This window comes from Gavialis gangeticus, unplaced genomic scaffold, assembly GCF_001723915.1.
Source record: "Gavialis gangeticus isolate Ggan-Ray unplaced genomic scaffold, GavGan_comp1, whole genome shotgun sequence".
Classification (NCBI taxonomy): Eukaryota; Metazoa; Chordata; order Crocodylia; family Gavialidae; genus Gavialis; species Gavialis gangeticus.
The window spans coordinates 54,528,969-54,545,548 of NW_017729022.1; the positions used below are offsets into that span (position 1 = coordinate 54,528,969).

At 42.8% G+C, this 16,580-nt stretch overlaps 1 protein-coding gene across 3 annotated transcripts in view; it reads right to left on the bottom strand.

Annotated features, from left to right (window-relative positions):
- Window positions 1-16,580, bottom strand: part of SCYL2 (SCY1 like pseudokinase 2) — a 65,818-nt gene that overhangs the window by 33,353 nt on the left and 15,885 nt on the right. For all 3 annotated transcript variants that reach the window (XM_019515004.1, XM_019515002.1, XM_019515003.1), the window contains exon 3: window positions 6,425-6,582. In XM_019515004.1, coding sequence (XP_019370549.1) covers window positions 6,425-6,582 — 158 coding nt within the window. The remainder of the gene's footprint in view (window positions 1-6,424; window positions 6,583-16,580) is intronic.

The following is a 16,580-nucleotide window of genomic DNA, read 5'->3' on the forward strand; positions in this document are numbered from 1 at the left end:
GGGGGGGGGGGGGGGTTCCACGTCTGTCAGCAGCCATAATGACCAACTATCAGGAGTTGGGGTTGCGGTGCTGATAGGGGATCAGAAGAGAATCAAATCAAACCAGTGACAAATTATCCCATGGGTAAATTAACCAGAGTTTACCGTATGGTATAAAGTAGTTAGTTTCTATCTATACCATATTAAATTTGCATACCACACTCACCTGTGTTGCTCCCCAGCCAAAGGACTGGAATGCATGTGTGCTCCAGCTCCCAGGCTAGTTTTCTACCAGTAAGAATTTTGGATAAATTCTTACAAGTAAAAATGAGCATCTTTATGCAGCCACTTAAATGCATCATGCATATGAGCAATAACAGTAAATTTCCTAGAACCTACATCAGAGAGGAAAGCAAAGATAAATAACTAAAAATCAGAATTCAGGATAGCAGGGAATATGTGTTGACCAACATGTTACAACTGTTGAATATTCCATGTTGTGGCATCTGACAGACGTCACACTTAAGATGTGATTAACTGTTTAATCATGTCTTAAGTAGTGACCTAGCCATACATTTAATTAATGGCAAGATAAAACAAGGAATAAGCCACAAAGTTATTACACAAAATGTAACAACTTTGTGCCTGGTTTCCATCACATATTTACGTGGGCCAGTGCCCACCCTCTGGAGCATGTGGGAGCCTTTCAAGGCTCCCATGTGATCCAGAGGCTGGGAGTGCCTCTCAGCTGATCAGGACTTCCCAGTGCCACAGAGCACCATGCAGTCCTACAGTTGGCAGCCCTGGTCAGTTAATCAGGGCTCCCAGCTGGGGGAGCACAGGGAGACAAGCTTGCTACTTACCAGTGCACCACCAGTATGGAGCAACGGGATCTAATGCAGGATCCCACAATCTTGCTTTCCTGCATGTCGCATAAGTGGCATTGCAGGAAGTGTGATTGTTGGGGTCTTGCATCATAACACATAATCAGAGATGAAGGACTGGAAGGGACCTCCAGAAATCATCCAGTCCAACCTTCAACCTGAAACAGGATCATTCCTACCCAAACCATCCTATACAATCCATAGTCTAAACTAGTGGTCTCCAACCTTTTTGGGTAGATCAGTTTTTGAATTAAGAAGCAACCCCAAGATCTACCTGCATCCACCCACCCCACAGGTCAGTGTGTGGGGAGGGAAGGGGGAGCAGACTGAGGCGGAGGAAGAAAGAAGTATTTGGGGGCATGCCCCCCAACACGTAAATCTGTGGGGGAAGGGGTGGGGGAGGCAGACTGAGACCCCGGCGGTGAGGGAAGGAGTGGGCCACAGGCAGGAGGTGGGGTGGGCTGGGGCAGCACCAGGCTCTTCCTTGCTTAACTCTTGTCAGGCTGAGGAAGCATCTGCAGTTGGTGTGTGCTTCCTCAACGGCAGATGCTTCCTCAGCCTGATGGAAGGTTTTTAAACCTGAAAGCTTGCTAAGATAAAATCTTCCAACTATTTAGTTGGTCTAATAAAAGATACCAGATTTACCCAAAAAAGCATGTCTGCCTACAACACTGCTACAACCTACACCCCTACAACTTCCCTAGGCAGTCTATTCCCCTGTGTCACTATTCTAATAGTGAAGAACTTTTTCCTGATATCCAATCAAAATGTACTTTGCTGCAACTTCAAGCCACTTGTCCATGTCCTAATCTCTGCAGCAAGAGAAAAAAGGTGCTTTCCCCCCGCTTTATGGCAATCTGTCAAGTATCTGAAGACTGCTATCATGTCCCCTCTTAAGCACCTTTCCTGCAAGCTGCACATGCCTAGCTCCTTCAGCCTCTCCTCACATACCTTGATTTCCAAGTCCTTGATCATCTTTGTTGCCCACCTCTGGACCCTCTCTAACTTCTCCACATCCTTTTTAAAATGTGGAGTCTAGAACCACACACAGTACTCCAGGTAAAGTCTAAGCAGTATAGGAGGCACTATTAACTCCCATGTCTTACACCTAATGCTTATAGAAGCATTGATTGCAGTCCAAAACCACATTAATCTTTTGTGTGGTTGCATCACACTGCAGACTCATAGTGAGTCTGTGGTCTACCAAGACTCCCAAATCCTTTTCTACTGTGCTGCCATTCAGCCAGGTGTCACCCATTTTATATTTGTGTTTTTGACTATTTTTCTCAAGGTGTAGCACCTTGCATTTGTCCTCATTGAACTTCATCCTGTTAGCTCTAGCCCAGCTTTCCAATCTGTCAAGATCCTTCTGAACCGCACTCAAATCCTCCAACATGTTCGCAATCCTTCCCACTTCCATGTAGTCTGCAAACTTGCTAAGAAGTTTTCTATGCCAGCACCCAAGTCATTAATAAGCATGCTGAACAGCACTAGGCCCAGGGGAGTTCCACACAAAACCATCAACCATTCAGATATGGACCCATCATTTTACTTTGCTTTTTGCTGTTGAGCTAATTCTCTATCCACTTTATACTAGTTTGTCCAGCCCGTGTTTTTCCAACTTGTTTATGAGAAGGTTGTGTGGGACCTTGTTAAAAGCCTTGAAGCTCAAATACACTACATCCACAACAGTCCCATCATGCACCCAAGTAGTTACTTTGAGAACGAAATCAAGTTTGTTTAACATTTGTTTTTCATAAATCCATGTTGGCTGTTTGTGATCAGTCTTTCCTCCTCCAGATGCTTGCAAATGGCTTTCCTTAGAATATATTCCAGTAACTTCCCAGGTACTAAGGTGAGCCTAACTGGTCTGTAGTGCCCCAGGGCCTCCTTTTTTGTCTTTAAAAGGGGCACTATGTTGGCCCTTTTCTAGTCCTCTGGTACCTCACCCATCTCCCCTGACTTCATGAAGATCCTTGCCAAGGGCTCCAAGATCTCCTTTGCCAGTTCCTTCAGACCCTGGTAATAAAGTTCATCAGGTTCTGCTGACTTGAATTCATTCAGTCATCAAAAGCCAAGTGTCTCTCATTATCTCCTCCCTCAGCTTCCCACCTTCCTTAGCCAAGTAATCCTTACTGATGTCTGGCTGCAGCCTTTTTTGTTGTTGTGAAGACTGAGGGAAGGTAGCTGTTGAGTATCTCTGCCTTCTTTGCATCATTGTCAGGAGTTTCCCCCTGGCTTGTTAACACAGGACCCACAGGTTCCTTGGTCCTTTTCTGGACAACATACTTATCAAATCTCTTCTTGATGTCCTTAACCTCCCTCACCAGGTGCAGGTTGTTCCTTATCTTTGCCTCCCTTTGTCCCTCCAGATTCTACCTATTTCCTTAATGACCTGCAGATTCTTCCATTGCTTGCATGTTTTCCTTTACATCTGAGGCATTTTAGAAGCTACTTGGGAGGCCACATTGGTCTCTTGCCATTCTTCTTTTAATTTCCATTGTGTTGGGACAGCTTCTTGGGCTTCCAATACTGTGCCCTTTAGAAGCTCCCAACCCTCCTGTGTGCCTTCATCCTTCATTCCGTCTTCTCATGGGATAATACCTAATAACCCCTCGAGTCAGATGAAATCTGCCTTTTTGAAATCTAGCATCATAACATTACTGACCTCATGCTTTCCCTGTCTCAGGACCTGGAATTTTGTTATATTGTGATTCCCTCTTCCCAAGTCATCCATCACCTTCACACCCTGCACCAGTTCTTCCCTGTTGGTCAGGACAAGATCCAAGATGGATGGTCTCCTACTTGTATCCTCCACCTTCTGGAACAGAAAGTTGTCCCCCACACAAGTTAGGAACCAGTCTGACAATTTGTTTGGCTGCGTTATTCTTCCAGCAGGTGTCTGGAAAACTGAAGTCTCCAATCAATACCATCGCATAGCTTTTGGAAAGATTTGCCATTTCTTTGAAGAATGCCTCATCCACATCCTCTTCCTGATTTGGTGGCCTAGAATAAAATCCCCACCCTTATGTCAGTGGTGCATCTTTCACCTTTCATCTTCATCCAGTGTATTCTGCTTTGCTGTCTTCTTCCTCCTGAACCAAATCCCATTGTGCCTTTACTTTAAGTTCTCTCAGGCACGGGTCTATGAAGCACACATGAATTTCTTATTGTAGAAGCAGGCACTACTTAGGTGCCTGAAACATTTGAAGTAACATCATAGAGTTGCAACCACAGCATAATCATGCCTTCCTTACCTGCCTTCTTCATTCCTTGAGATACCCCCTCAGTTCCTCTCTTTGTGGTTTCCTTCCTCTCATATAGTGTTGTAACGCTTCTGTCCATTTAACGTGTTGTGATGTTACCGCTCTGACAACAATAAAAATGGTTCTTCTGTTCCCTTTTCTCATCTCCCTTACTAAACAGATCCTAATGACTGTTCCTTTCTCCTCCACATAGCACTCTAAATGAATTTTTGCTCTATGCACTGTTGCTCAAGCTTGGCTCTGCCTGTGTTAAACTATTTATAGGATCCACATTGTTACAATTCAGCTGCATGATGTAAAGGATACACAAGTCTTTGCAACTTAAATATGAAATGCTCTGAAATCTACAGGAAAAAGCCTTAAATAGTTCACATGCCTGCTGTAGGAATGAACCTGAAAATTCCACACGAGAACATAACGGCAATATGAACAAGGAAAACTGAAACTTAATGACAACAGTAAGAATATTTCACTGGAGTACAAAAGTCTTAGGCAAGAAAGAAAAGTGAAGTCTAAACTTTCATTAGATCTATAGAGGTACACAGTTCTCAGAGTATGAGATTGTTCTTTGAAATAAAATAAGAATACAAGAGTAAAACCAGTAAGGCATACCAGCTTTTAGCTTCTCACTCAAAGAATAAACCATAACTTTGGTTCTATCTACCACTGCCTCCATGAAGGACTAAATATCTTAAAACTACAATTGGCAAATGTCAGTAAACCCAACTGAAGGTGCTCAATTTCAGTTTTATTCAGGCTTCCAGTCTAACAGATGTATGGGCCGCTGACACCCTTTCTTTGGAACTACAAACTTTCTCTTTTCAGAAAATCAACTTTGTACTATCCAACACTAATCCCAGAACAGAGGATGACAGTCATTCCTTGTTTTATACCTACATTAATTTTAGCCTGGAGTCTAGAATTCCTGCTATATTTCAGGCAAAGATAAACAGACAATGACTGGGAAGGATGGAAAAGCCTAGCATTATTTATGAATGTTAAAAAAGCAAAAGCCAAAAATGAATAAAAAGGCATAATAATTAATGGATAATTTTGGCAGTTACCAGTTTCAGCCTTCATTCCAGTGACTTTAGGACCTAGAAAAATCAAGGTTTTGTTTTAATGAATATCCTAATAATTAAAATCACCCACATAGTGTATGTTCTTCAACTGCTCTTCAAACAGTATCATGATAAAATTGTACTTTGGGCAGCGTTCCAAGAAGAGCATGATAAAAAACAGGTGCCAAAAAAAAATTCCACATGCTTTGCAAAAGATAGCAATGAACAGATCACCCATTGATATTTAAGTGCTTTGGAACCCTAAGACAGAATTCATGTTCACTATTTCTTAAGAGTGGACACTGACAACAGAAATGGATCCAGAACATGGCCTACCTTTCCGTTTCTCTCAAGGCAAAATCCGTATTGAAAAGTTATCTATACTTGCTTGGTAACTGGAGTTAGAGATAACTTGTGCGCACACATTCCACTTATGGTACACAAGTGCCCATACACTTCAGATGAGAGTTGTGTGGCCATCACTTTTCATTCCAGTTGTGCCAGCACTCCAAGTGTCCCAATACCCAATACCAAGAAAGTAATAGTGGAGTAAGCCAATCACTTCCTTCTCCATCTCAGAATCCAAAGGATAGACGTAAACAGGAACATGAACATGAAACAATGCAGTGTGAAGAATTCCATTTACCATACAGATAAGTTAGTTACTTTCTCCTTTGAGTAACTGTCCATAAATTTTTCCTTCGTAACAAAAACTTATGTTGTCTGATCTCCAGCCAAAAAGTTCAAGTCAAGATAGATTCACCTTTTATCCTCTCGGCTATAGCTACAAATAGTCTTGCTATACTTTACCAGGCTTCCATAAGCAGAATGCTGAAACCCTCCTAACATTTCAAGTATAAAGTTTAATTTCTTCTTTTGAAAAGCATGGATTTAGGAAAAATATAGGTTGACGAATCTGCTGGTTCAGGTGAAAATTTCCTAGAATTTTAGGCAAAAAAAGTGCTTTCGCTGGAAAACTTTAAAATGAGTCTGTTATTAGAGGCTAGATTTCACCCATTCTTCACACCAGTGTAACTGTGTTTAGACATACCATGCTCATGGAAGATTCAATAAGCACATTGCCATAAGTTTCAAATGTGAGGCAGATAAAGTTAAAACTCTCAGGGGGAGTGAAGCTATTATTCCATCAGCATTAACTGTGCACCAAATACCCCAGAGCTTTGGGTTTATCAAAAAATATTAAGTGCAAACTTATAATTGCATTAACATTTACCTGGATTCTTCTAATGGATGTTGGACAGTAAGTAGTCGAGGGTGTCGAAGCCTTGTTAGCTGTTGGACTCCTCGTCTTAAAGAATCAATAATCTGATCCTTTTCAAATTTCTGATACTTGTCTATTAACTTTTTATCAAAGACAAATACAGCAACTTCCTAAAAATAAGGAACAAAATTATTTTATTATTAGCAATTAATGCTAATAAAACATTTAAACAAAATATGGTTCAGCAAAGCAACATGTAATTCATTATACATTCACTAGCAAACTGCCTGTCAAGAATGACCAAGGGGTGGAGGAGGGGGACAGCAGGCAGGGATGTAGCCCCATGTCCAGCCCTGCACTTCCCCTCCCCCCACTGTCCGGCCCTGTTCCACACTGCCCCCCCACACCCCATCTGGGTCTGGCCCTGCCCCCCATAGGAGTGAGAACATTTGCAGGGGGGGAGCTGAGTATGTGTGAGCATGCCTCTTTACCCACCCCCCACGAGGGAAAGTCTGTGGGGGGAAAGGAAAGGGCTGGTGGGGGGCAGAGGAGAATGGGGCTGGGACTAGGCAGGGATTAGGAGGAAGCGGAGCAGAGCTGAACCAAGGCTCAGGCCCTGCTGTGCCCACCCCTTCCCCCGCACCCGGGGTCGTTGCCTGGCTCCGGCAGCACTTGTGAAACTGCTGTCCCCCAGCCCTACACCAGCCTCAGCTGCTTTCCTGCACTGTCCCCAGCCCTGCACCCCCCAGCGGGGGAGAGGAGGGGTGGGCAGACCAAGGGTCCAGAGCAGGGCCAACAGTGGCTGCATTGCTAAGCTGGAGGGGACAGAGCTCCTGGGACACCTGTGCCTGCCCCACCCTGTGTTGTCCCCAGGAAGAGCCTGGTGGTTCCTTCAGACGTGCGGTGCCAGCGAGTCTGCGGGGGGGGCACAAGGCGCCCCAAACTTTGCACGGAGCAAGGGCAGGCTGCAGCTGTGGGAATGGTGTGATGTGCCTCAGTGCCCAACTTGCCCCGTGGCGGGACACACATGGAGCTGCGCCACTTTCAAAGCAGCAGCAGCCTGCCCTTGCCCTGTGCAAAGATTGGGGGGCCATATGACCCCCCTTGGCTCCCCAGCAATGCACCTCTGGAGGAGCTCCTGGGCTCTGCCGGGCCCTTCCTAGGGATGACCCGGGGTAGGGCAGGTGCGGAGGTCCCAGGAGCTCCGTGCCCTCCAGTGCAACTGAGACCGGCCCTGTTCCGGCCCCTCCTGGGTGGTACAGAGCTGGAGCCAGCACCAGGTAATGATCCCGGGCACAGCGGAAGTGGCTGCACTGGCTGTGCCAGTTTATCCTTGCCCCTCTGCCTCCAAGGAGCAGGGCGGGGGGCAGGCTGACCCCCTGCTCCAGCCCCTCAGTCCCTGCTGTCATAGCAGTACTCCATCATGTGCGTCTCTCTGTGCAGAGCACTCCAATTGGTTGTTTCAGTCAGCATTGTGATTGGCTGCCAAGACAACCAATCAGAGAGTGAATAAAGTGTTACAGACAGACAGCCAGCCAGAGGCTTTTATTATATTAGAATAGCCAGATGCTTATGGTGCTTTGATGGGATGAGCATTTTGCATTTTTTTCACCAGAATAATTTAGGAAATGGGAAAAAGTTTTTTCACTAAACACTACTTTCCACAGTGCTTTATCTTACTTATTTATTTATTTTACAAATTACTTTTCAGAGGAGAAAATGTTAAACTGCATGGCTGCACTCATCTGGACGTGACCAAAGCGACCATTTTTACTTTGGGAAAAAAAGCCTGAACGTATGTACACTTGTGGTTTTTTCCTGGGAAGGCAGTGATTCTCCCACGAGAAACTGAATATTTATAGGAGGCCCTCTACTGTTGTGATGTACTCCAAAATGAAGAAAGAGATGCAGGACTTGAAAGCTCAAGTAAATATCTCCCCTCAGCAGTGTCAAATACATAAAGCACTTTTACTGAATTTTGTCTGCTCCTTTCATTGATGCAGATATATCTATATAACACCACAAAAATAAGACAAGTCTTTGTATTTGTTAAAAATATTGGTTTGTATCCAAAATAATCCATCTCAGCTCAAGAACAAGGCAGACAAATAACATTTAGCATAACTATGAGCACAAGTGCTGTTTTCAATCATAGGTAAATTTAGCAAGACAGCTTGATACAAATAGCACACGTTAACAGCAATTGGAACAACATATATAAACCAAAATATAATTTGTAATACATTAAAATTAATGATAAAAAACCCTTTTAATGAAATTAACTTTATGACTCAAAACTGGTTCATTCTCTAATTAAATACTGTCATAAGGACCTGAATGATGCACAGTCATTCTGCAAAATGGAGAACTTCAATATAAAGGGCTGCAGTGGGTATATCTTAGCTTATCTGAGTTTCTGAGACTATAGCTCAAGCAATATTTCCTTTACTTAAAATGGGGAATACCAACAGAAATGGTAATACAGTACTATGGAAACAAAAATGGAAATAATTAAGAGATCCAAAACAGGTGAGACCCCCAACTGAAATGGGTAGAGCTTTGGATATCCCCTGAATGACTACTGTGACCATCCTGGAAGATAAGGCAAGAATTCAGGAACATGTTATGGGCTCAGGTCCTATGCAATAAACTATGACAACTAAGCAGCGTGTTGGACTTATTGCTCAGGTTGAGAAACGGTTAATCATTTGGCTGGAGGATCAAAATAAACGCTGTGCTCCTGTGAGTTTAGGCATAATTCAGGAAAAGGCTAGGAGTCTTTACGATGATCTAAAACATGAACAAGGGGAAGAGCTCTAATGCTGAGCCCTTAAATGCAAGTAGGGGGTGGTTTATGAGTTTTAAAGCCAGGGCCAATTTGCATAACATCAAGGTCTCAGGTGAAACTGCCAGTGCTGATAAAGAGGCAGCTTGTGCTTTTTCTTAGACATTGCCTGAAATCATTGAAGAGGGTGGGTATTGTGCTCAGCAAGTTTTTAATGTTGATGAAACTGGAATCTATTGGAAAAATGCTGTCAAGAACCTACATTTATCAAAGAGGAGAAATCCATGCCAAAGTACAAAGCTGCTAAAGATAGGCATGCTCTTTTGCTTGGTGCCAATGCTGCAGGTGACTTAACTTAAACCTTTACTTGTATACCATTAGGAAAACGCCAGAGCTTTCACGGGATATTCCAAGTTATTTCTTCCAGCAATATGGAAATCCAATCCTAAAGTGTGGGTCAATAACAACATTTTTGAGGATTGGTTTAATCATCATTTTCTGCCAAGTGTCAAGGATTACTGCAGCAAAAACAATCTTGCATTTAAAGCATTGCTAATCCTTGACAATGCTCCTGGTCATCCAACCATCCTTGATGACATGCATCCTGACATCGAAGTGATGTTTCTGCCCCCAACACCACCTCATTGTTGCAACCCATGGACCAAGGGATAACTGCATCCTTCAAGGCCTACTATCTTAGGCACACATTTGCCCAGGCCGTCAGGGCAATTGAGAGGGAAGGCCGACCAACCAATTCTGAAAGAATTCTGGAAGGGCTTCAACACTTACCATGCAGTTAAGAATATTGGTGAGCCATGGAGTGAAGTCAAACAATCAAATTTGAATGGTGTTTGGAGAAAATTGTGTCCTAAGTTTGTGTCTGACTTCCAAGGCTTTACAGACACTGTTGAAGAGGTGACCAAAAATACTGCCGAAATGGGCAAAGAACTCAACTTAGACATTGTACCAAAAGACATTGATAAGTCGCTGGCATCACATTCTGAAGAATTAACCAATGAGGACTTCACTGAATTGGAACATCAAGAAGTGGCAGAGGAAGAAAATGCACCCACTGTTGGGAGACTCCTCCTCGTAAAGTTTTGACAAGTGTTGTTTGAGGCATTTCAACATTTGGAAGCTGACGTCCATGTTTGAGGGACATGACCCCGACACTGAACACAGTGCATCAGTGAACAGGGCCATATCCAACATGTACAGCTGCTACAGAGAAATTTACAAGCAAAAGAAGAGAACATCTGTCCAAATTTCCTTGGATGCTTTCTTTAAGAAAGCAGACAAGACTCCAGAAAAACCTACAGCTACAACTCCTGAGAGGATTCCAGCCAAGTACCCTTCAAGAAGTCCAACCAAGAGCTCTTCAAAAAGTCCAGCAAAGTTGCCTCAAAGTAGTCCTTCCAAATAAGTATGACTGCTATTTACAATATAAATACATAAATAAAATAAATAAATGCAGCTACATTACTTGTCTAAAATTGGTTGAGTACTGTACATAATTTTGGGTTATTTTTGACGCAAATAGGATATGGGGCCTTGGTTCAGGAACCAATCCCCCATTTATAACATTGTTTCCTATGGAGGGGGGGTGGGGAGAGGTGGAAATCAGTTCTGAGTTGCAATGTTTTGACTTAAGACAGTTTTCAGGAACTAATTGTGTTGTAAGTGTGAGGACTGCCGGTAAATTTTTTCTAAGAAGAACTTAGAAAAAGCAACATTTAAGCACCTTTGTTAAATTTTTAGTTGTTGCGAGAGCTATAAAACAAAAACAACTGATCTTTCCAACCAATACTACAAGAGAGATGGATGGGAGGAAGCGATGAAGTGGTATAAGTAACTTCTGAGGGGTTTAGATACTTAAATGATGGGCCTGGAATAAAACTAGGTTAGACTGACAGATTAGAAGCTATTAAAAATGGATAATCAGGTTGAGTTTTTGGAACGCCATAAAAAAGTAGAAAAGAAAATAATGAAGAAACTGAAAATGCTAGAAGATAACCATTTTTTAATCAAACAACCTTAGAAGAATAGGCAAATCAAAGGAATTCAGTGTGTGAGAAAGAGAAAGAGTCACCGTGCTCCAAAGCACAAGGGCTAAACAAAGGCTCAGCGACCCCAGGTCCACAGCTCCAAAGAACCTGGCAGAAATCTCCCTTACCCAGGTGTTTCTGGAGGGGAGGGGCAGAGAACTCCCACACTGGTATAAGGAAGAGCCCAGGACAGGAAAGGGGGGGAGCATAGAACCCGAAGGAGGAGGAGCGAGCCGACACGCTGCATGGAACTCTGAGAGCGACGTGGAGAGCTGGTAGGAGACTTTTGCAGAGAGTAAGCCCCACAGAGGGGACTTAGAGCAAAGACTACTGACTGGGCAGGGTGCAGAACTGTTTGTTTACACACCAGGAGCTGGCAGAGCCTGGCAGAGTTTTGTACCGTAATATCCCTAATAGAGGGGCACTATAGATTTTGCGGTACTGTAAAGCACGTAAAAGTGGCACAAGACAAAAATGGTGTCACAGATGGACCTAATGTGCTAAACGGAATCGTGGCAACCTCAACAAGAGACTCAGAGAGAGAGCCACCAAAGAGGGACTGACCTCACAAAGGTCAATTTGGTTTGATCTTGGCTAAAAGCAGCCGGAACAATAACCCAGGCCAGGAGTGCCTGTTTTGTTTTCTTGTTTTCCTGTCTTTTGTTTTTGATTGGAACCAAGGTCACGTTGCAAGACCAACTGGCTGATCAGAGCCTGGTGGAACGGGCGAGGGTGTAGGGATGGCGGAGCCCTCAGGAACGTAGGACCTTCGCAGGATGACAGTGAGACTACTAATGGGACTACACGTACAGGTATTGAACCAACTCCTTTAACATCAAGTCGTGGCAGGAGAAACATGGGCGTGTAGATCTCCAATTAGAAACGGTCCCACTCTAGTCGATCAGCAGGCGGTGTCCTACAGGTCTGCAAGCGACTGAAATACTTGACACAGTGTCAGATAAAACTTACAGTCTGGCTTGTGTATTTTGTAAGAAAAGTAAAAAAGCAGCCTACATGCTACTAAACAACCCTAATAAAATATTTGACAACTGTATCACAGCTTTCCCAGAAGGGGGTGGGGATTAAATACAAATATGTAAAAATTGTCAAATATTTTATTAGGGTCATTACAACTGAAATCTCCCAGTAACAGGTGCACAATAGCTTTTTAAAAAAAAAATCGTTAGAATAGCCCAGGTAAACAAGCCCACATAAACTCAAACCAACAAATTAAAAAATATTTATGAGGTTTTTTGGCTGTGGTAATAAGTGCTTCCTAAATTCCAACTGTTATGCCAAGGAATTCTTCTGGAAGATTTTGTTGAGATTTAAGAAGCACTTGTCTTGAAAACTATTCAAGATGTTAATGGCTAAGGACTTTGTTTTAATAAACTGTAAATACCAGTGTTTATATCTGATTTTGTATGTACATTCTTATCATTGATATTTTTGAAAATATAATTTGTCTGCCCTTTTTTAGCATAAGATATAAATTCTTAAAGGTTGATAAATCATCTAGATCGCAACCTAAACACTTCCACATTATCTCAATTCCATGCTGCCTTCAACAGCATTTGAGCATCCATGCTTTTAAGTAGCAAAAAAACAGAAAGAATTATCTGTGATACCTGGGACATTCTAAGACTGGTCTAAGTTATTATCAGTACTTACTTCACGGTTTTTTTGTTGCAGACAGTTCACATCTCTTAAAACAGTAAGCAAGTTTATATTCCTCAAGCAGGACATAGTGGAATTTAGCAGGTAAAGTTCTTTGGGTAAATGTGATATCTTTTATTAGACCAACTAGATAGCTGGAAAAAGTTCTTTGCATAGTGGAATTAGAAAATAGTGAGAAAGGTAACAACAATGATCAGGGTCTGGTATAGCAGCTGTTCCGTAAGTGAATTAAAAGACTAGGACTCTTCAGTTTAAAAAAAGAGAAGGTTAAGGGAGGAGTATAAGATAAATCTTAAAATCATGAAGAGTATGAATGAAGTAAGCAGGAAACCATTATTCATCAAATCCAAGAATACAAGAACTAGGGGGTACCCAGTGTAATTAACAGGAGAAAGGCTTAAAGCAAAGAGGAAGTGAAGTACTTTTTTACATAGCACATACTTAACTTGTACAATGTGTTGACACAGAAGGTTATACAGGTAGATAGTATGACCTAATTTAAAGTGAAGCTTAACCAGGGAGTCAAATATCATTTCAAGGGTGCCATGTGGTATTAGCACTGTTATATGTGCAAATACCTATGCATGATTCACAAGATAAATCCAGGGATTTCAAATAGAACTCCATAGTGTCAAAAACATTCTTGATATGTTATGGTTTTTCTGAGTTCTTTGCAGCAGAAAAATTGCTTTATTACTTTTTCATAGTAAAAAGAGTGAAAGCAAAGATCCAGCATTTTCTGAAAGGTGTCCTAAGTCTAAAAATGTTGAAACCCACTGGATTAGACAAATTCATGTAGGACATAATGATAATTATTAAACAGAAGCATCAGAGATTTATGTTCTGACATCCCTCAGCAAATGACAGTTGATGCCAAAGAGGGTATGATCATAGGTAGATTATGTACGACACAACGTGTACATATGTTCTCCCTCTAAAACATCTAATACTTGTCACTGCTGGAGGCAGGATACTGGGCTAGATAGACCACTGGTCTGACCCAGTATGGTACTTTGCATGTTTATGTTCTAAATAAGGGTTTTAGATTTGCAACAGTTGTTAGCACAATGGATTTTATGGATAAAAATGTAAATGTAATCTAATTGTAGAGACATAAATCAAAAGAAAAGTTTAAACTGTCTGGTGATTTGCTTTCAGAGTTTCTCTCTAATACAACACTTCTGATATTGAAAGTGGTTAACGGCTACATTAACCACATATTGCACATCACTTTGCTTATGTGGGAAGAATAGTAACGTGCTAAATTTGATATTAATCTAAAATGAAGCACTTTACTCTATTCACTGGGCCACTGGGGTAATACTCAGGATACAAAAATCAAAATAGTACAGCTATTCTAATAGAAAAAACTGTTAGACGAAAACATTTTGCAAAGTATAGGCACCTAGAACACACTTCTCTCCTTGCATCAATTTATTACTTTAAACCCATAGGTGATCTGCAGGTAGCAGAACAATTTTAGGATTGTATGCCATATGCACCAAAAAAAACCCCTGGTTCAAATGCTGATGCTGTAATTGAAAGTTAGCTTGCTTTTCTCTTTCTTTTTTCTTCTGTAGATTACGACTGACAAGCCTCACAAAAACTTGTACAAAGGCTACACTGAGGAAACTGGTATTTCCGTCTCATTTAGACTCATTTTGAGAAAGCATATTCAAGTAAGAAACTGAACTACGTTTTCTATTCTTCTTTTCATATTATTAGTCTTGTTAAGTTCCAAAAAGAAAGAGAATACACTGTATTGTTTCTGCCCTTTCAAGAAGACCCTTAGCTTAGTGCAAAAAAGAAACAATGTGTTTATTCTATACCAGAGGTGCTCAACTTGCAGCCTGCGAAGCCATGACATTTGCCCCTCAGGTCTTCCCAGTGGCCCGTAAATTTGGTGGCAGTGGAGCACTGGCAATTAATACTGCCATGCCACCAATCCCCCATTACCAAATTTTCAAAACCTATGGTCAGATGACACGGCCCCATGTGCTGGATCAGGCCCATAGACCAATGCTGTGCAGTTGATCTGGCCTGCACTACTCATCTGACCCACCGCCTAGATCTGCAGGGGTTGGCAGGCTGCAGCTGTGGGCTGGAGACAAGGCTGCACCAGCCTCTTCTCAGTGGGAGCTAAGAGGGGGCTGTAGCCACCTCAGATTTCACCATAGCCCCACTCCCAGCACTGCCATGCACCCAGCACAGCCCTGGCTCTGCCCAGCACATGAGTGGAGGTGAGGTGTTGAACTGGAGCTGTACCAGGCACGTGGCAATGGTGAAATATGGGGTGGCTGCAAACCCCTCTGTAGTCCCTGCCCTGAGCCCACTCCTCACCGAGAAGAGCCTGGCACAGCACCAGCTGCACCCTGCAGCTGCAGCTTGCCTGCCCTCTCCCACACAGATCCAGGGGCACCACCTCCCATGCCCTGCCAGACTGCAAGCAGCAGCAGGAGCCCCTCCCCAACCCTAACCCTAATCCCCCCTGCCCCCCAGGCAGTGCCTGCCCCTAGCTCACTGAGGGGGGTGTTGCTCTGCCCCCCCCATGCCCCTTCCCTCCTCCCTCCCCAACAAACTTACCAGCTGCACACAGCTCTACTCCTCACTACCCAAGTGTTGCACTGCAGCTGTGTGCATGCATTTATCGGCTAAATTATAGGCCACATTGGGCCAATATCCGATACAGCCAATTTCCTTTATATCAGTACCAATCCAATATCAGACCAATGTAGCAGCGCACCTCTAAATGGAACCCAAAATTCCCTCGAGCCTCACTATTCCTTTGATGTCAGCAAGTAGCTGTTATATATGTTAGCAAAGAATCCCAACCTCCTCTAAGGATGATCCACATAAGAGGATAAAACTTGCTAGTACTGCTAGCTAATACTCTTCCAGACCACTGCCATATGATAATAAGCCTTATCCTGGTGTAGCATATTAAAGCATCCTTTTTTTAAATTTGCTTTTTAAAAGCCTAAGAAACCACATATACACACTCCCACTCATGTTAAAAGAATATAAACAAAGAGAGGTAAAAGAACATTAGGGTAAAGTCAATGATTTAGTTAGAGAACACCAGAATTAAATTTGCCTGTGTAACCTAATTTAGCCTTCTTCAGCCCATGTATTATGATACCCATGTTTGATTTCAGGACCCCATGCTATTTTTCCAAAAGATACCTGCCTTATTTAGGGCACAAAATGGATCGTTTCTGGGCATGAATTAGGACTGCATGGTGAAGACGACTGCTGTCCATAGGACCCATTTACACTGGTTGCAGAAACCAGAGAGCGTGCTGAATGAAGGACAATACCAAAATATGAATCCCCTTGTTTGGGACCTTGAAGGAGGCTTTTCAGGGGCAGAAGGGTGGCTGTCACAGGAACCAAAACACTTCTGTTACAATAGTGTCAAATATTTTCTGACTTGCTGGAATACCTATGATGTGGGCCAGCAAACGGTCACTCTACACAAAATTGTTTTATTTTCATAGAATCGTAGAAGTAGGGTCGGAAGGGACCTTGTAGATCTTCAAGTCCAACCCCCTGCCTGGGCGGGAGAAAAGACTGGACTCAAATGAGTCCAGCCAGGCAGGCATCAAGCCTCTTCTTAAAGACCCCCAGGGTAGGAGCCAGCACCACTTCCCTAGGAAGTTGG